Source organism: Schistocerca cancellata, chromosome 1, assembly GCF_023864275.1.
Source record: "Schistocerca cancellata isolate TAMUIC-IGC-003103 chromosome 1, iqSchCanc2.1, whole genome shotgun sequence".
NCBI classification, from domain to species: Eukaryota; Metazoa; Arthropoda; class Insecta; order Orthoptera; family Acrididae; genus Schistocerca; species Schistocerca cancellata.
The window spans coordinates 697,110,371-697,130,989 of NC_064626.1; the positions used below are offsets into that span (position 1 = coordinate 697,110,371).

The following is a 20,619-nucleotide window of genomic DNA, read 5'->3' on the forward strand; positions in this document are numbered from 1 at the left end:
AAACTTCGGGTTGGCAGGCCTGGGTAACCAAGAAGGCTTCCTCTAAGCGACCCATGAATAGGTTGGCGTACGAGGGGGCCATCCTGGTACCCATGGCTGTTCCCTTTAATTGTTGGTATGTCTGGCCTTCAAAAGTGAAGAAGTTGTGGGTCAGGATGAAGCTGGCTAAGGTAATGAGGAAAGAGGTTTTAGGTAGGGCGGCAGGTGATCGGCGTGAAAGGAAGTGCTCCATCGCAGCGAGGCCCTGGACATGCGGAATATTTGTGTATAAGGAAGTGGCATCAATGGTTACAAGGATGGTTTCCGGGGGTAACAGACTGGGTAGGGATTCCAGGCGTTCGAGAAAGTGGTTGGTGTCTTTGATGAAGGATGGGAGACTGCATGTAATGGGTTGAAGGTGTTGATCTACGTAGGCAGAGATGCGTTCTGTGGGGGCTTGGTAACCAGCTACAATGGGACGGCCGGGATGATTGGGTTTGTGAATTTTGGGAAGAAGGTAGAAGGTGGGGGTGCGGGGTGTTGGTGGGGTCAGGAGGTTGATGGAGTCAGGTGAAAGGTTTTGTAGGGGGCCTAAGGTTCTGAGGATTCCTTGAAGCTCCGCCTGGACATCAGGAATGGGATTACCATGGCAAACTTTGTAAGTAGTGTTGTCTGAAAGCTGACGCAGTCCCTCAGCCACATACCTCCGACGATCAAGTACCACAGTCGTGGAACCCTTGTCCGCCGGAAGAATGACGATGGATTGGTCAGCCTTCAGATCACGGATAGCCTGGGCTTCAGCAGTGGTGATGTTGGGAGTAGGATTAAGGTTTTTTACGAAGGATTGAGAGGCAAGGCTGGAAGTCAGAAATTCCTGGAAGGTTAGGAGAGGGTGATTTTGAGGAAGGGGAGGTGGGTCCCGCTGTGACGGAGGACGGAACTGTTCCAGGCATGGTTCAATTTGGATAGTATCTTGGGGAGTTGGATCATTGGGAGTAGGATTAGGATCATTTTTCTTCGTGGCAAAGTGATATTTCCAGCAGAGAGTACGGGTGTAGGACAGTAAATCTTTGACAAGGGCTGTTTGGTTAAATCTGGGAGTGGGGCTGAAGGTGAGGCCTTTGGATAGGACAGAGGTTTCGGATTGGGAGAGAGGTTTGGAGGAGAGGTTAACTACTGAATTGGGGTGTTGCGGTTCCAGATTGTGTTGATTGGAGTTTTGAGGTTTTGGAGGGAGTGGAGCTGGAAGTGGGAGATTGAGTAGATGGGAGAGACTGGGTTTGTGTGCAATGAGAGGAGGTTGAGGTTTGCTGGAAAGGTTGTGAAGGGTGAGTGAGTTGCCTTTCCGGAGGTGGGAAACCAGGAGATTGGATAGTTTTTTAAGGTGGAGGGTGGCATGCTTTTCTAATTTGCGGTTGGCCTGTAGGAGGATGCTCTGAACAACCGGTGTGGATGTGGGAGAGGAAAGATTGAGGACTTTTATTAGGGACAGGAGTTGATGGGTGTGTTGATTGGCTGAGTGGATGTGTAGGTGAAGGATTAGGTGGGTGAGGGCAATGGATTGTTCGGTTTGGAACTGGTATAGGGACTGATGGAAAGAAGGGTTGCAGCCAGTCTGTTACCCCCGGAAACCATCCTTGTAACCATTGATGCCACTTCCTTATACACAAATATTCCGCATGTCCAGGGCCTCGCTGCGATGGAGCACTTCCTTTCACGCCGATCACCTGCCGCCCTACCTAAAACCTCTTTCCTCATTACCTTAGCCAGCTTCATCCTGACCCACAACTTCTTCACTTTCGAAGGCCAGACTACCAACAATTAAAGGGAACAGCCATGGGTACCAGGATGGCCCCCTCGTACGCCAACCTATTCATGGGTCGCTTAGAGGAAGCCTTCTTGGTTACCCAGGCCTGCCAACCCGAAGTTTGGTACAGATTTATTGATGACATTTTCATGATCTGGACTCACAGTGAAGAAGAACTCCAGAATTTCCTCTCCAACCTCAACTCCTTTGGTTCCATCAGATTCACCTGGTCCTACTCTAAATCCCATGCCACTTTCCTTGACGTTGAACTCCACCTGTCCAATGGCCAGCTTCACACGTCCGTCCACATCAAACCCACCAACAAGCAACAGTACCTCCATTATGACAGCTGCCACCCATTCCACATCAAACGATCCCTTCCCTACAGCCTAGGTCTTCGTGGCAAACGAATCTGCTCCAGTCCGGAATCCTTGAACCATTACACCAACAACCTGAAAACAGCTTTTGCATCCCGTAACTACCCTCCCGACCTGGTACAGAAGCAAATAACCAGAGCCACTTCCTCATCTCCTCAAACCCGGAACCTTCCACAGAAGAACCCCAAAAGTGCCCCACTTGTGACAGGATACTTTCCGGGACTGGATCAGATTCTGAATGTGGCTCTCCAGCAGGGATACAACTTCCTCAAATCCTGCCCTGAAATGAGATCCATCCTTCATGAAATCCTCCCCACTCCACCAAGAGTGTCTTTCCGCCGTCCACCTAACCTTCGTAACCTCTTAGTTCATCCCTATGAAATCCCCAAACCACCTTCCCTACCCTCTGGCTCCTACCCCTGTAACCGCCCCCGGTGTAAAACCTGTCCCATGCACCCTCCCACCACCACCTATTCCAGTCCTGTAACCCGGAAGGTGTACACGATCAAAGGCAGAGCCACATGTGAAAGCACCCACGTGATTTACCAACTGACCTGCCTACACTGTGAAGCGTTCTATGTGGGAATGACCAGCAACAAACTGTCCATTCGCATGAATGGACACAGGCAGACAGTGTTTGTTGGTAATGAGGATCACCCTGTGGCTAAACATGCCTTGGTGCACGGCCAGCACATCTTGGCACAGTGTTACACCGTCCGGGTTATCTGGATACTTCCCACTAACACCAACCTGTCAGAACTCCGGAGATGGGAACTTGCCCTTCAGCATATCCTCTCTTCTCGCTATCCGCCAGGCCTCAATCTCCGCTAATTTCAATCTGCCGCCGCTCATACCTCACCTGTCTTTCAACATCATCTTTGCCTCTGCATTTCCGTCCCGACTGACATCTCTGCCCAAACTCTTTGCCTTTACAAATGTCTGCTTGTGTCTGTGTATGTGTGGATAGATATGTGTGTGTGTGCGAGTGTAAACCTGTCCTTTTTTCCCCCTAAGGTAAGTCTTTCCGCTCCCGGGATTGGAATGACTCCTTACCCTCTCCCTTAAAACCCAATCCTTTTGTCTTTCCTTCTCCTTCCCTCTTTCCTGACGAGGCAACCATTGGTTGCGAAAGCTAGAGTTTTGTGTGTATGTTTGTGTTTATTTGTGTGTCTATCGACCTGCCAGCGCTTTTGTTGGGTAAGTCTCATCATCTTTCTTTTTATATATATATATATATATATATATATATATATATATATATATATATTTGGAATAACAATGTATCTGATCAAGAAAATATGAATAATAGTAAAAAGTAGCTGTGTGATTGAGTCCGTACTGAAAGCGAAATGATAGATAATGTGAGAGAATTTTATGAGAGAGGGGATTGTTCACATAGGTAAGATGCAAGAAGAAAGGAGACATTTTAAAATTAAGTTCAAAAAAATCCAGTATCCCATTACCTGCTAAAAAGGAAAATTATAGCACAAATTCTCCATTCTCACCCTTCACCTCATTTTTTTCTACACACTTTTCATCAGATTTTCCTTTCTTATCTCCCCCTCCCTCATGCCCTCGTGTGTTTGTGCATGTGTGTCTATTCGACACCTGTTTCCATTGAACTTACGTGCCCTTGAATCTTTTTTATTTTACTATCCTGGTTCTCTGTCAAAATTAATACATAGAAATTGAATTAGGATTGTGACTTGGTTGCACTCTTAATAACTGATCTGCCTTCATTTATAGTTCCAGATCTCAACAGTTCTACCTTACATAGAAGCTTAGCAACAGCCCTTATGCATGACAAGAGTGGCAGAAGTCTTATGGATGATTGTTATGAAGATGGGAAGGTAAGACAATACATTATAATCCTTTACAGATGTTGCATTACTTGAATCTGTCAACCATTAGTTTGTAAGAAAATATTTTATTTTGTAAGTACATGCGCATTTTCAATTTATTTAGATAAGCTGTTTTGCATCAGAATCTGTTGAAAAGGTAACTAAAGTCATGAAAGGTAGTTCATATCTTATCCACAAGTTTCTGACTCCTACCTCGACTAATAAATTAATTGCATGTTGGTAACGGAAGGCATGTTCCACACACAGTTGTTAACTATTGTTTTCAAACAGAAATGAAGATCCAGAATGAGATTTTCACTCTGCAGCGGAGTGTGCGCTGATATGAAACTTCCTGGCAGATTAAAACTGTGTGCCCGACCGAGACTCGAACTCGGGACCTTTGCCTTTCGCGGGCAAGTGCTCTACCATCTGAGCTACCGAAGCACGACTCACGCCCGGTCTCACAGCTCCACTTCTGCCAGTACCTCGTCTCCTACCTTCCAAACTTAACAGAAGCTCTCCTGCGAAACTTGCAGAACTAGCGCTCCTGAAAGAAAGGATATTGCGGAGACATGGCTTAGCCACAGCCTGGGGGATGTTTCCAGAATGAGATTTTCACTCTGCAGCGGAGTGTGCGCTGATATGAAACTTCCTGGCAGATTAAAACTGTGTGCCCGACCGAGACTCGAACTCGGGACCTTTGCCTTTCGCGGGCAAGTGCTCTACCATCTGAGCTACCGAAGCACGACTCACGCCCGGTCTCACAGCTCCACTTCTGCCAGTACCTCGTCTCCTACCTTCCAAACTTAACAGAAGCTCTCCTGCGAAACTTGCAGAACTAGCGCTCCTGAAAGAAAGGATATTGCGGAGACATGGCTTAGCCACAGCCTGGGGGATGTTTCCAGAATGAGATTTTCACTCTGCAGCGGAGTGTGCGCTGATATGAAACTTCCTGGCAGATTAAAACTGTGTGCCCGACCGAGACTCGAACTCGGGACCTTTGCCTTTCGCGGGCAAGTGCTCTACCATCTGAGCTACCGAAGCACGACTCACGCCCGGTCTCACAGCTCCACTTCTGCCAGTACCTCGTCTCCTACCTTCCAAACTTAACAGAAGCTCTCCTGCGAAATGAAGATGTTCATAATACATTAATCATATGGATAATTTGTCATTCAATTTGTCACAGGCTATTTAATTACTTATGAGAACCTAATTCTAAACAATGATGATTAGTGTGATTTAACATTTACTGTCAGTAGGGCTGTGAAGGGGGCTGAACTATTCAAATTATTAGTTGATGTACATGAAGTTATTCAGCAAAGAGCACAACATAAGAATGATAAATTCAATATTTTAATTTGGGTGCTGAAAGATGAGTTGTGTTTACTGGAAAATAAATCCGCTAACTTACTGTAGAAATCTATTTCTGGTAGGGTTCACAGTGATAGTCGGTGACATTAGTTACGTTTTGCATTGAATAATCAGCTAGTGTAGAGCACTGAGAGTGGCAACATTATGTAATGTAATAGTAGAAAACCATTATAGTTGCCATCTCTTATATGGCAATTATTTGCTCTCCTACCTACTTTGTGTCCAGAACAAATGGATTTCTTTTGTTTTGAGCCTGTTGAAAGATTCCACTTCAAATCTCTTATAGGCCAGAATGCAGGTGATAAAATAGGTTACTGGTAATTGTAGTTGGCCAAAACATTGGCCGTACAATGTAGTTGGCTGGGACAGTGTTAACAGTGCAAGTGTGTGCATGCCTGTATACATGTATTCTTTATTTGTTAACTCTGAAGGAGGATGCTATCAGAAGCTTAGCATTGTTTTCAGTCTTCTTTGTTGTTGTTGTTGTTGTTGTTGTTGTTGTTGTTCATGTAGATCATGTTCATTCTTTGATCATTTTGTACAGTGATACAAACACATCACTTCTAAATAGATATGCAGTACACAGAATTTAGATAATATCCCACTGACCACAGAATTGGCATACAACACAGTGACCTCATTGGAACATTCAACTGCTATCATGGGACTCAATACACTAAAGACTTGTATTGTAGTGGCCACACAGTCAACAGTAACAGTTGATAACCAATACCTAGAGATTATCGCTTGTAGATATTCAGTTGTCTCCACACGATTGTTTGGCTTCTAGGCCCCAATTTTGAACAATTGTACAGGGCACCCAGAACCGAGGTGTGTGAATAAGATGGTAAAAGAACACCTGGAATGGAATCTGAATAACTTACACTAGATTGTTTTAATTGATTAGTGCAAGATTTGTCTCATAGATGACAATCACCGTAGATTAGTGTGTAGGTACCCAGGTGTGAGTGCACATCATGGGCGTGCAGTCCCACAAGTTCTCCAAGAAGGTGGATCAGTTATGTTTTGGACTGCTAGCATGCACAGATACCGAACACCTCTCATTTCTGTCAAGGGTAAGTTGAAGGCTGTGAAGTATCAGGGCAGAATCCTTCAGACTTGTTTTTTCACCCTTAGTCAATGTTTCAGCAATGATTTCATCTACTGAAGCAATAATTTATGAGCACACCACACCCAGTCTGTTAATACCTCCATAAAGAAGTAGGAGCCAACCAAATGGAGTGGCCTACAGTATGTGCCGACTTGAAACCGATACAACTTGCTGACATAAGTTGGGACTTGCAGTGTGTCATTGTAAGAACCCTCTCCAAACACTGGATGACCTCAGGAGTGGGAAAGACTTGAGCAGCAAAATCTTGACAACATTGTAGGTAGCATGCTTATAGAATCCAAGTGTACATGTTGAATGTTACTGGTCAGAGCTGCTGGTGATAGGGGCCATGTGTGTAAGTGTGTGTGTGTGTGTGTGTGTGTGTGTGTGTGTGTGTGTGTGTGAGAGAGAGAGAGAGAGAGAGAGAGAGAGAGAGAGCAGAGAGCGAAATTGCTTTTTTGAACATGTGTGTGTTTTCTTTGCTGAAGAAGGCTTTGACTCTTTGCAGTTAGTAGCAATCTATCCTTTTCCTAATATTTTTGAATTTTACCTAGATATAGCTCTTCATTCCACAGATGCACAATTTCAAACAGCTGCCTTTATTTTTGTTACTGTTTCATTTGTCACGAAAGATGTTTTTTGTAGTTTTGTAAGGTTTATCTTTTCATTCTCTGCTCCACTGGAATCTAAGGCCACACACATTCTCAGATAAGCAGACAGAGCAAAACTCCTTTTGAGCAGATTACATGCCAAAAGTGACATTATGAAAAAATAGGTACTTGCAGATAGTCACTGTAGTACATATTGATTTTAGCCAAAAGACATACATGTTTATCGTCGAGGAGGAATGTTAATGTAAATGACAAAATTGCTTGTTGCCAATGGTGACCAGAATAGTTTAAAAGATGGACACCATTTAAGTGTATCAAAAACAAAGGTTGTTGGTTGATTCTTGTGGAAATAAGTCAAAATTGTATAGGTGTGAAAATATATGCTTAATGTAAATGTTTACTGCTTGGGAAATTTATGAACAAAGTGTATATATCGTATGTATAAAACTACAACCATTTATGAATGTGTTGGTGGGAGCTGCAGTCAGATAGATACTTGTGTTAGAAGAAGGGCCTGCTGTGGATACACGTGCACTTCGTTTTGCATTAGAATTTACAGTTAAGGGAACATTGGAGTATTGAAAAGGATATTAAGAGTTCCAACTAATCATCATTCTTTTACATTTGGTGTTCCATAGATCATACAATGAAGGAGAGCCTTCAATCATAAAAGATGAGTCAGTTTATTCACCAATTGGCAGGAGCACCCACTGCAGGGTACTTCTGTAAAGTATAATTATATCTAATTATGACTAGCACTAATTTTCCACATTGAAAATTATGGGGGTAATTTCTATATTTCTTCGTTTATAATCTGAACATTTGTATAACTTTACACACTACAGTATGCAGGGTGAAGAACACATCATTTTTACCTCAAAAAAGTTTTGATTCAGTAAATATTAATAATAATCTCTTTTTCCATAGAGGAATAGTGATGAGACCTCGTGAAACATCTCCTTTGATCCCAAGATAAAGGTATTAACATTATTTCTTAATGGAACCATATTTTTGTTATCATTTCATACACCAAAATAGCAGATCTCTATGATGAAAGTTCAGTAATATCACTTTTTTGTTTGTTTGACAAGAAATTTTGGAGAAAAAAATTATTATAGGGATTTATGTACTATTATAGTGGCCATTCAAATGGGGCACACCCATAGATTTGCTCCACACACTGTTGAGTGTGGCATATAAACAAGAGATATTGCTTGCCTCTGGTGCTATTTCCCTGGAAACATTTCATATAGGCTTGATAACAATATTAAAGAGAAGCCATTATTTTATCAAGTACATTGGGCTGAAGTATTTTTTGATACCCACCGCCCTAGATAGGGAAGATATTCCACAGATGTCTGCACCAGTTCGCACACAATTTCTTATGGTTGAACTTTGCCATGGTTGAATTTTGCCATTGTTGAACTTTGCCTTCAGTATTCAATGGAGGTATTTCTGACTTAAAATTAATTTGTGGTCTCTCATTATTTTATGTTACATTCTGTCTCGGTTTAATTGTTCCAATTAAATTATATGTTAGACACACACACTCTTCACCAAATTACATTTTATCATAAATTTTTTCACCTTTATCTTTAAATTTGTGTATTATCAATTTTTATTTCTAAAGGTATAAACCAAGGTGTTTAAGAATGCAATTATTGTTCAGTATTGTGTTGTGGAAATGATATGGTGAAGTCTTCAGAGCCAAATGTGTCTTAGAATATGATGTTATGTTTGAACCTGATACAGACATTCACATGTTAAAAATATGTTATGTAGAATAGTTTGCAAGTCTACATTAGATACTCAACCAAGCATTGATATTAGCCAGTTATTTGTTCTAACTTTTAATTACCAATGAAATAAATGCCATTACTTGCTGTGGTGTCACTCAACAATTTAATTTTGTACATTATTTTAAACCATGGTTAGCTGTAAAATTCTTGACTAGATGTTTTGTTTAGCTGGTTATTTCTTCCTCTTTCTTTTTACAGTTGCCAAATTCAGTGCATACATCTGATGTGAGTCAACTGGGTGCGGCTTCACTTAAAACTGAGAGCAATTTAGCACTAGTCTTACCACTTGCAAATAAAGAAATAACATCCCCATCAAATTTTGCTTTTCCTTATGCTGGTGAAATGCCATCCCATCAAATGAAAACACAAGCACCATCAGAAGTACAAGACATACCAAAACTAATTCCTTCATTAGAGGGAGCACCACTTCAGTATGGACATACTAAAGGAACAGAAGGGAAAAAGAGTCATGTGACAGTGCCTGCAGTACACACAGATAAGAAAAATGAATTCAGTTCCAGTTCAGGAATAGGATCGGTGTCTGGAACAACATTTAATTTCATGCAGACTGCACCAGTAAACTACATGGCACATGTGCCAATAAACTACCCACACCAAATGACAATGAACTACCCACAACCTATGCCAATGCCCTATCCATACCCACAGCATGCAGCACCATTCACAGTACCCAGTGTATCTCCAGTAACTACATTGCCAAAACAAAGGTAAGAGTATTTACCAAATATACCAAATATCTTATTTCTTGTCACTGTTATTGAATATCATGATGGTTTATAGCCGCCTTCAGTGCTAAAATACTTACTTATTTTATTTAATAAAATTGGGTTTTAAACTATTATGTATATCGGATAGAAACTAAGTTAGTTAGTTTTCAGACTATAGAAGATTTTACTTACACTACATGACGCAAACCGAAGCTGCTGTAAACAGCAACCTCAGTTTCCTTCTGCCTGTATACCAGGAAGGGGGGGGGGAGTAATACGGTGGCATGAGTTTGTTGGATTAGAGCTGGCTCATAAGGTATGTTGGCTAAAATAGGTGTTTTACATATCGTTTTACATAAATCAGTTGATATTCTGTAATTTCCTTGTATTTTAGCACTGAAGATGGCTATTTATAGCTGGAAAACTAGATATGCAAGAATTATAAAAAAAACCATTGGGATTGTAAGTGATTGCTGTATACCTATCCTTCAGTCACTATGCACAATGGTTCTGTATGGAATCAAAGTTATTACTCTTTAGCCATCATGTTCATAATGTGTTGTAATTGCATTGTGAAGAGTCTCTTATGTGTATCATGGTACATGCTTTTTTGCCACAAACTTCAGTGAATAAGTATGAGCTATAGGTAGAATTTAGAGTAATCATGTTATGCAATTTATATACAAACCTTTAATAATGTTTCATGTACTGAATTATTAAAATGAGAATGACAAGTCTTCATCTAACGGTGTATCATAAGAGACTGGGAACAGGTTTCATTATTGGTTCAGAGATAATTGGCACTGTTGAACTTCAGTTGACCAGATGTGGATTAAAGTCCTCACCAACCCTTACTGCTTCTGTATCTATGTTTTTCTCAGATTACTTCCCATATAAAGTCTACTCTGTCCGCTCCTTCTTCACTGTTTCTAGCAAATATTTATTGGAACTTTCCTTTGGTCTTTCTCCTTTCATTTACCTGTTTAAAAAAAAATCTATCTTAGTGCTCTTCATTTTCATTGTGCACATGCTAGACTATGGGAGTTAAGTATGTTTATTGCATCTAACATGGGTATTTTAATGCCACAGTTTCTCTAGTTGTGTCTTTTCTCATTAACTTCATATCTGCTTCTTGAATTTACCTTTCTCTCTGAGTTTTTTATAAAACATATTTTGCATGAATCCGATTCCAAGGAGGAGGTGAGGTTTCTAGGATCTGTAAAGGAAGACTGTACAGTGTTAATGTTAATTACATTACATCTCAATACATTAATTTTAATAATGCATGTGAAAATAATTTTCTACTGTTGAAATAGTTACCCGAGAGAATTCTCTTTAGTTCATTGTAAAATCTAGCCACGTTAGGCTACCCACCAAGCACTTAATACACTCCAGTAGGTTGTTCAATACACGGTTACTTCTGTATCCCAATCCTATTTGTGCTAATGTTAAGTGGTGACGTCCTTGTAGCAATTGTTTGATCCTCATTTTATGTTCTTTCTTTCCTTTATTTTTTGGGAAAACCAAAAATATTGGCAATGATAAATGACATTAATGGATAAATGTATTGCATCACCGATGGATACACAAGGGACATATTCCCCAGCCCTTAAAACAGATCTCCTTGAAGTTTTCGGGATATCATCAGCAGCTTGTCTCATTGTTGGAGCAGAAGTGCATGCAAATTTATTTATTTATTTGTTTTTATGCACTGCTTGTCCAAAGGTGTGGCCTTCATACAATCTGGAGATGACATCCTCATGTGGGCATATCTATTCCACGCTTTTTGTAGGTAACTGATTATGGCTGTCAAGTATTTGAAGGATTGTGCTGTTCTTGATGGCATATGGAAGGCACATACACTCCTGGAAATTGAAATAAGAACACCGTGAATTCATTGTCCCAGGAAGGGGAAACTTTATTGACACATTCCTGGGGTCAGATACATCACATGATCACACTGACAGAACCACAGGCACATAGACACAGGCAACAGAGCATGCACAATGTCGGCACTAGTACAGTGTATATCCACCTTTCGCAGCAATGCAGGCTGCTATTCTCCCATGAAGACGATCGTAGAGATGCTGGATGTAGTCCTGTGGAACGGCTTGCCATGCCATTTCCACCTGGCGCCTCAGTTGGATCAGCGTTCGTGCTGGACGTGCAGACCGCGTGAGACGACGCTTCATCCAGTCCCAAACATGCTCAATGGGGGACAGATCCGGAGATCTTGCTGGCCAGGGTAGTTGACTTACACCTTCTAGAGCACGTTGGGTGGCACGGGATACATGCGGACGTGCATTGTCCTGTTGGAACAGCAAGTTCCCTTGCCGGTCTAGGAATGGTAGAACGATGGGTTCGATGACGGTTTGGATGTACCGTGCACTATTCAGTGTCCCCTCGACGATCACCAGTGGTGTACGGCCAGTGTAGGAGATCTCTCCCCACACCATGATGCCGGGTGTTGGCCCTGTGTGCCTCGGTCGTATGCAGTCCTGATTGTGGCGCTCACCTGCACGGCGCCAAACATGCATACGACCATCATTGGCACCAAGGCAGAAGCGACTCTCATTGCTGAAGACGACACGTCTCCATTCGTCCCTTCATTCACGCCTGTCGCGACACCACTGGAGGCGGGCTGCACGATGATGGGGCGTGAGCGGAAGACGGCCTAACGGTGTGCGGGACCGTAGCCCAGCTTCATGGAGACGGTTGCGAATGGTCCTCGCCGATACCCCAGGAGCAACAGTGTCCCTAATTTGCTGGGAAGTGGCGGTGCGGTCCCCTACGGCACTGCGTAGGATCCTACGGTCTTGGCGTGCATCCGTGCATCGCTGCGGGCCGGTCCCAGGTCGACGGGCACGTGCACCTTCCGCCGACCACTGGCGACAACATCGATGTACTGTGGAGACCTCACGCCCCACGTGTTGAGCATTTCGGCGGTACGTCCACCCGGCCTCCCGCATGCCCACTATACGCCCTCGCTCAAAGTCCGTCAACTGCACATACGGTTCACGTCCACGCTGTCGCGGCATGCTGCCAGTGTTAAAGACTGCAATGGAGCTCCGTATGCCACGGCAAACTGGCTGACACTGACGGCGGCGGTGCACAAATGCTGCGCAGCTAGCGCCATTTGACGGCCAACACCGCGGTTCCTGGTGTGTCCGCTGTGCCGTGCGTGTGATCATTGCTTGTACAGCCCTCTCGCAGTGTCCGGAGCAAGTATGGTGGGTCTGACACACCGGTGTCAATGTGTTCTTTTTTCCATTTCCAGGAGTGTATTTCAATCATCGAAGGATTTGGTCTCCATAATATGTTGATATGTAGCTGACTTTTATTTTTAGTGTCAATTTTATTATATCAAACATTTTTACATTTACTCTTTTGTCATTTTATTATGCCTGTGTCATCTTTTGTAAAGGTATCTTTTCTTTCTTTTTTTAAAAGAGCATACAGTTATTGTAAATCTTGGTTCCTGAAAAATCATTAATGCTATCTGCAGTTTGGGAGTTCCCTTTGGAAACTCATTAAAAACTTTTAAAAGAAATTTCTTCATTTTTCCTGTCCACCTTTTTATTATTTTTCCAGTAGTTCTTATCTTGTTACTTAGAAGAGAATATCTTTTTGTTGAAAATACATACACTGGTACTTGGCATTGAATTCGAAAGTGGCCTATGGCTGTTGTGTACTGGTTTGATGCAGCTCTTCACACTAGTCTGTCATATGCAAGCCCCTTCATCATTGCGTAACTACTGGAACCTACATCTGCTTGAACCAGTTTTTACCCCTCACACTCCCCCCCCCCCCCCCCTCCTCTCCCTCTAATTACCAAATTGAAGATTCATCGGTGCCTCCATATGTGTCATATTAACAAATCCTTCTTTTAATTGAGTTGTCACAAGTTTGTTTTATTCCTGATTTGATTCAGTGCCTCTTCTTTAGAATGTTTATTTGGTTACAAAACTTCTTATTAACAATCTATTTTAGTCTGAAAATAACAGAGATATTCACAAGCACAAGACAAGGAGAAGTTATCTGCGTTACCTTCTAAAGATCTAACTTTGGCATGGTAAAGGATGAAATATTCTCTTTGTATCATCTGTATTTTATTTACATATAAGGTTGCAATCCAAGAAAGATTTCCTAATCTTTACATTATATTCAGTGTTAATAATTTTCTCATTTTCATAAACTCTTTTTCTTGCTATTGCCAGTGTGCATATGTCCTCTCCATATCAGCCATAGTCAGTTATTTTGCTGCCCAAATAGCAAAACTCATCTACTACTTTAAGTGTCTCATTTCCTTGTCCAATTCCTCCAGTATCATCTAATTAATACTTGCACAATATGTAAGTGAATAAAATTGGGGATACATTACAGTTCTGTCTCACTCCCTTTTCATGCTTCCCTTTCATGTTCAGCAACTTTACAAATGCTATTTCTGTCAATATGTTCAGTCTATATTCTAAGATAGGGTAAGTCCGGAAAAAGTATGCACTTCCTATTAAATCACTCATATCTCCTAGATAAGAAGGTAAAAACCAACTTCTCTTGTAACAAATTATTTCTAGTTTATTTAGGAACAACATATATCAGTACAGCTGCCTAACTTTTAACACATACATTAAATGTCACATGTGTAAGACACTGCTCTTCCATACTCAGTCACCTCAATTGTGATATGTAGTGAAAGCGTACACACTAATATAAATCACAAGAAAATTCACCACATCCTTCATAACCTGTGTGTTTTTCATGCCACCATTGGGAACAATTATCACACTTAATCTAATCTTCCACGATTCGCCTCTGTAGTCTTCACCCCACACAGGACAGTTCAAAACATCGTATTCCTCCTTGGGTTTGGACCTGGTTATTCCTGAAGTCGATGGCACGGGTAAGTCCAGATTATCCTTAGAGATTCTTTGTTGTTCAGTAGTGTTATTTGTCTCTTAGTTAATTTTCTGGTTTATCTTTTCTAACCATGCATTTTTCTACAGAGGCCCAGACAGAATATTGGATTTTTTGCCATTTGCTTCTGTGTTCTTGGAAGTGGATAAATATTGAATAGGCCTACCTCTGCTTGTACATCAGCATTCTGCTTCATTTGTGTCTGTCAGTCATTGAGAAGCAGCAAAGTCTGTCAGTCATTGAGAAGCAGCAGTCCGTGGGCTCTTGTTGAACTCCTTTGCTTTCTTTAGTAGTTGGAAATTCAGCTCTGTCTGCGAGTTCTACTGGAGCAAAGTCTTCTGCTATGAAGACATCCGGATTGACCCAGGAATATTCCCATTGACTCAAAGGATTTCTCAACAGTTTGGGTTGCATCTGCTCTGGAATATGCAGCTTGAAACAAGGGTCTCACATCTGTCTGTCTAATGGGTCTTCCTGGATTAGTAACAATGAACTTACCTAGCTTCCACTGCATACAGTGATTTAAGAGGACCCCAGAACCTCTTGTCCAGGGACTTGTGGCTAGAATGGGAAGCTAGGGAAAGAAGAGGTATGTTGTTATCTGCAAAGCGCAATGGCTTCAAGAGAGCAATAGGATCCATGATTGTCCTAAGTGAGGAGTATAGAATCATTAGTTCACAGGTTTATGTGCTGAGCAAAGTGTTTCAACCACTGCACAAACAGTTTGGAGTTTATGAAACCAGACTTGTAAACCAAGGCTAAAGTCCCTACTGAGGCGTCAGAGAAGATTTCTGGCTTCATATGTTTATAAGGGAAAATCAAGACTGGTGGGTTGTAAATTTCTGTGGGGCTGAAGCAGCAGGCTGCTGTTATGGTTTCTCCTCTTTCACCTTTCACTACATTGCAGACTGTTTTCTTGCCTTTTGGAGATAGAATTTTAGGTATCTTGTGTGGTAATGTTGACAGTTCTGTCTCGTCCATGTTGAAAATGAAAGACTCTGTTAGGTTGAAACTTTTTCACATCGTAGCATGACTCCAAATTATTAAAAAATTGGTCTACTTTGGTTTTGTTTAAACTCATAATTTGCTTGAAGCTGCACTCTTAGCTCAGGATTATGAAGAGATAATCCCTGTCTCTTGCTAAAGTCAGTCAGCCAATCCCTTCCTGCCAGTGTTACAGTTCGTTTGAACCTGTGATCAAGATTATTCTGCTCTGCAAAACTGAATACCAGCCTCATCATTTCTCTTCTGATCGGACCACAAAATCGGGCATCTAGGTCCAGGCAGTGATCTGGAAATTCTTTCTCCATGACTGGATTGAACGTCTTTTGAATCTGCGTAATGATGTGGGGGCATAACTCTGTTAAGATAAATAAAAATCTCTTTGGAATTAGGTACACTGCGTTCCACCTAAAGGCCAACAGAACACAGCGCTCACTATGGGTAAACGATAACAGTAATAATAAGATAATACTTATTGCTTTTAGTCACTTCCTTAGCGTACAGCCATTTGTTCCCAAGCATTTCACAATGTTTCTTTTACTTGCCCATTAACAATTCTATTTCTTGCGTCTTCAATTATAGACTCCATAAAATGAGCCTCCTTTCTCTTTTTCTCTTATATTTTTCCGTTTTCCAGTTCCTACATATTTGGAAATAAAATTGGTTTTAAATAAAAGAAACAGCATTACAACAAAACACACATTGTTTTCTATTTAATTTAGTAATCAAGGAAACTCTCATATTTTGCTCACACAAATGCATGCACTAGAAAAATTGTTTTGATGCAAAGAAAATTATTCAGACAGAATGTTAGAAATGAAGGGAGTGCAGTAAGAGTACGCATGTAGTCTTTTCGGCTGCCTTATAGTGTACTCTTAACCTATGCATGACATAGTTAAAAAAAGTCAAATATGGCTGTCTATTTGGTTCCGCAGTTTGTTGTGTTGTGGTTTTTCCCTAACAGAACGAAGATTCTTTTGGCAAATAATTTTATTTTATAGTGCTAGAAAGTGCTTATTGCTAATGATGAACAACTTAAGGTGAGTGCATATGGTGAAATTGGTCAAAAAGTGACATTTTCTGATTATTATCTCTTAATAATATTTGATCTGTCCTGAATAATTTGATGTGTCATTTGTCGATTAATTCCAATTGGAAGTGTACAGTTTATCATTTCAAAGTTAATAGCACAAGTGTAAAAAAATCCGGCCTTCCTTCATTGACTTGCTATCTCAGGAACTATTCAATCTACAAGGCTGTGGTTTTCAGCTATTTATTCCTTGAATTCATGTTAAGAGGTTGGATGCAGTGTGTAAAAACAATTGGCAGGATTGCACATGCATCTTGTGGATTTACTTTGTGGTTGTAGTGTTTTACAGGTGTTGAACTGTAAACATAGTGGTTTGGTGTACTATTACACATTCTTATTCCTCATTTCCACATGACGAAAAGAAAGAGTTCTTTTAATAAGTGACATTTTCTTGGAAATCAGCATTTGAGTGGATCTGAATCCAATGTTGATCCTGAAATAGATGTTTCACAGACACACAAAAAGGACACGCCTACTAGTGCTTTGAGGAGGAAGCTTGGAAACCATGAGGATTTGTTTATTGACAAAGGAGATCATGTAAATAGTTTAGGTTATGTTTTATTAGATTTGAGTGTATTAGAACAAGTTTTACATATTGTATTATGTAAGGATTGTGGTGGGCAAATTAGCATCTTCGAGGACACATCTGCAAGGATTAGACTAGCTAACAAACTTGTTCAGTGAAAAGTTCACAGGCTCTCTACGTCATTTTGGGCTTGTTTGAGAGCAATGTTACATTCTATCATCAATAAATTACGGCCATAGTCATAGCCCCTGTGCTTTTCAGCATTAAATTGAAACCTTCTGGTGCCTTCAAGTCTCTTCCACTTATACTGCCTTCTTTCATGGTTCTTAACAATTTAAGGTCCAAGTACTTACAAAAATTCTGGGCAGAGAAAACCAGCCATTTATACTGTTATTTATAACCTTACTGGCGCATATTTGTTTGAGGAATCTTAAAGGGCAGTACACACTAAAAATGACAAGGCTTCAAGATTTATTTCTCATCTTTATTTTAGTTCTGTGATAGGTTACAAATTTTACAATACTGATGAAGTGGTGAGGTGAGTTCGTTGAGCAGTTTCTCATGTAATTGGCTTCCATATGGAAAAGTCAGTAGAAGCAGTCTGGCATGCAGGGATGTTGCAATCAGGGCAATACCAGCTTGGGTTTCTTCATTAATTTTCCAGTAGACTTGTCTTTTCTAAGCAAGTCGTGCAAACCCATGTTGAATTTTGCTTCAACTTAGTTGCAGGAATTTTATCAGGAAAGTCTTGTCCTTTTGCTTATAGTGAACCAGTATTGTGCGTTTCTGAAAGAATCCTTTCCCAATTTCTTAAGACTGTTCCCACTCAGATATTTATCCTTCCAATCCAGACTCAATTCTTCATTTAGAGTTTCCAAACATTCTTAGTCAACAAGCATGGCATATTTTAGCAGAGTTACAGGGAACATTAAAACCTTAAAGAGTACACACTTGAATCGTGCGACTATACAAGCATACAGTGACTCAGTCATGACAGCTGCTCTTAGGTTCACTTTTGAAGTAACTCTATGAACTGACACCAGGGAGCAGCACCTGTCGATGGACAGGTAGTGAGACATACGTACATTTTTCTCATGTGGAACATCACAATTTTCGAGCAACAGATGGCTTCAGTGTCATGAAACATCGCAGTCCGAGACATATTTCGGTGCAATCCTTTGAAGACAGTGTTGTGGCCCAAATTATGCTTGGGCTTGGTTGCTAGAGTGTTAAACCAATTGATAGCAATGAATAAGTTTATCCTGCAAAATTCTGCCATGCAGCTTCCCCATTCATTCCCTGCAAGGAGCAATGTGCTCTTCCATTGGGCGGACAAATTTGTCAGAACAGAGAACTGTAGCTGGATGTGCTGGGAGGATGCAGGAGACAGATCTTGTTCTAGGATGTTTTGCACAAAAGTGAGCCATGTGACAAGGAGTTGGAAGCAGGAAAGGCTTAAGGCTGGATTAGAACTGATTGTTAGTTGAAGTGGGGCAGAATTTGTCTTTTACACCTTTTTTTGACTCACTTCTTTCTTCCCTTTCTTAAGTATTATGTATGTCTGGGCTCTTCACACTTTTGTAGTTTACCTTATGACTAACTGATAACTTCATTTAAAGATAAGAGTAGATATTCACTTGAGATAACTCATTGGACATAGCATGAATTGGCTAAATTGCTTATAGTTTATTATGCAGCCAAAAAATGTACAAATAACTGGTTGACAAATTTTTGTAGTTTTGGGAAATTAGAGATAATGTCTGGATTGACACAAAAAGAAAAAGACGTAAAAGTAAAAACAGCCTCTAGTGCTTTTGACAAACTAATTATTGTTCCCAAAAAAGCTATGAAACAAAAAGTTTATAATCAGCATATTTTACAGTTTTGACTTAATGCTGTGAGACATGGTCTTCTAAGTGAGAACAATTCAAAAACTGAATGTTGCTCAACAAGGGAGGTGTACATTGGAAATCACAGCAGAAGCAGGTGAACAGACAAATAGAACAGGGAACAAACTGACATGAAAGATTAAATTTTGAATGTAATGAAAATGAAATGGCGGTGGTCAGGATGTATAGCTTGCCAAATGGATAGTACACAGATCAAGGAAGTTCTTTGTGGGATTGCTGAAGATAAGTGTGAACAAAATCAATAAGCTAATGAAACGTGAATAGAAGACAAGAAGACATTAGAAAAGAAGCAGGCGTGACATGGACGTATATAACTGAAGCCTGTAGCACATGGAAAAACTAAAGGCGGAGGCAGTGCTGGTGGTGGTGGTGGTGGTGGTGGTGGTGGTGGTGGTGGTGGTGATCTGCAAATTTCCATCCCAGCTTTGATGGGATATTTTGTTTCTCTTTTTACCAGAACCATCAGCAATAAAGATATAAATGATGAGGAATTTAAAGGTAATAATGACATGGAAATATGAAAGATAAAGAATAGGCACTCTATTACTAAGTGAGAGAGTGTTATCTTGGGCTGTAATTGTCCATCTTCTGCATTCTTGTGTGAAATTATTCTTAGCTGCATTTATGAACTATAATATTAAGGTGGGCAGTGTACAGGAAATAGAAGAGAATAAAGAAAGAATTTTCATTCTGCAGTGAAGTATGTGCTGATTCAAAACTTTCTGGCAGATTAAAATTGTATGTTGGTCCAGGATTAGAACCTGGGACCTTCTTCCTTTCACGGACTAGGTGTTCTACCAACTGAGCTATTCAAACATGACTCACAATCTGTCCTTCCAGCCCTATTTCAGAGCCTTGAGTTTTATTTGGACAGCTCAATTGGTAGAGCACTAGTCCTAAAAAAACAAAGCCCCCCCCCCCCCATTTTTGTGTCTTGATCCAGCAGACTGTTAATCTGTTAAGAAGTTTCAAAGATGAAATCATTAAATGGCTTTATGGAATGGTGATCTTTGAATATCATTTCAGAATTAGAAAATTTTAAGATAAAGTAAGGATCTGAGTGTGTGTGCAAATGAAATTAAACAGTGGAAAAAAACACACACACACACACACTATATGGTGACTAGCATCTATCCTGTACATAATATTGTAAATGAGATTAGTGAGGTTGAATTGAGAGTCAAACAGAAGTTTTGGTGGCAGACACCAACACCTTTTACATTAACTATCAGCTCAGAAAAGAGGGACTATTATATAGAAAATGAAAGAAAAACAATATGTAAATTGCAACAATGGTTTTAATAATCATTACAGACTGGAGTCCTAATACAGGTGACAAAATGACTGAACATCGTTATACAGAATAAAAAGCTGGAGAAGAGTACATCTAATTTCTTAAAAGTTTGTGTTGGTGACGTATTTAACAAGCAAGGTTTCATACAATAAAATTACAATAATATATGTTTATCAGACTAGCTCATGTTTTGTTTTTTGTTTTAATCTGATTACTGAAGTTTTATGCTTCTGGGATTGACAGACTAATGAGAAATTGA

The 20,619-nt window shown here is 40.5% G+C and overlaps 1 protein-coding gene across 5 annotated transcripts in view; it reads left to right on the forward strand.

Moving 5' to 3' along the window:
* The window catches only part of LOC126184526 (uncharacterized), a 338,097-nt gene that overhangs the window by 295,816 nt on the left and 21,662 nt on the right, over positions 1 to 20,619 (forward strand). For all 5 annotated transcript variants that reach the window (XM_049926932.1, XM_049926965.1, XM_049926957.1 and 2 more), the window contains 2 exons: positions 3,910 to 4,013; positions 9,095 to 9,624. In XM_049926932.1, the coding sequence (XP_049782889.1) occupies positions 3,910 to 4,013; positions 9,095 to 9,624 (634 nt within the window). The remainder of the gene's footprint in view (positions 1 to 3,909; positions 4,014 to 9,094; positions 9,625 to 20,619) is intronic.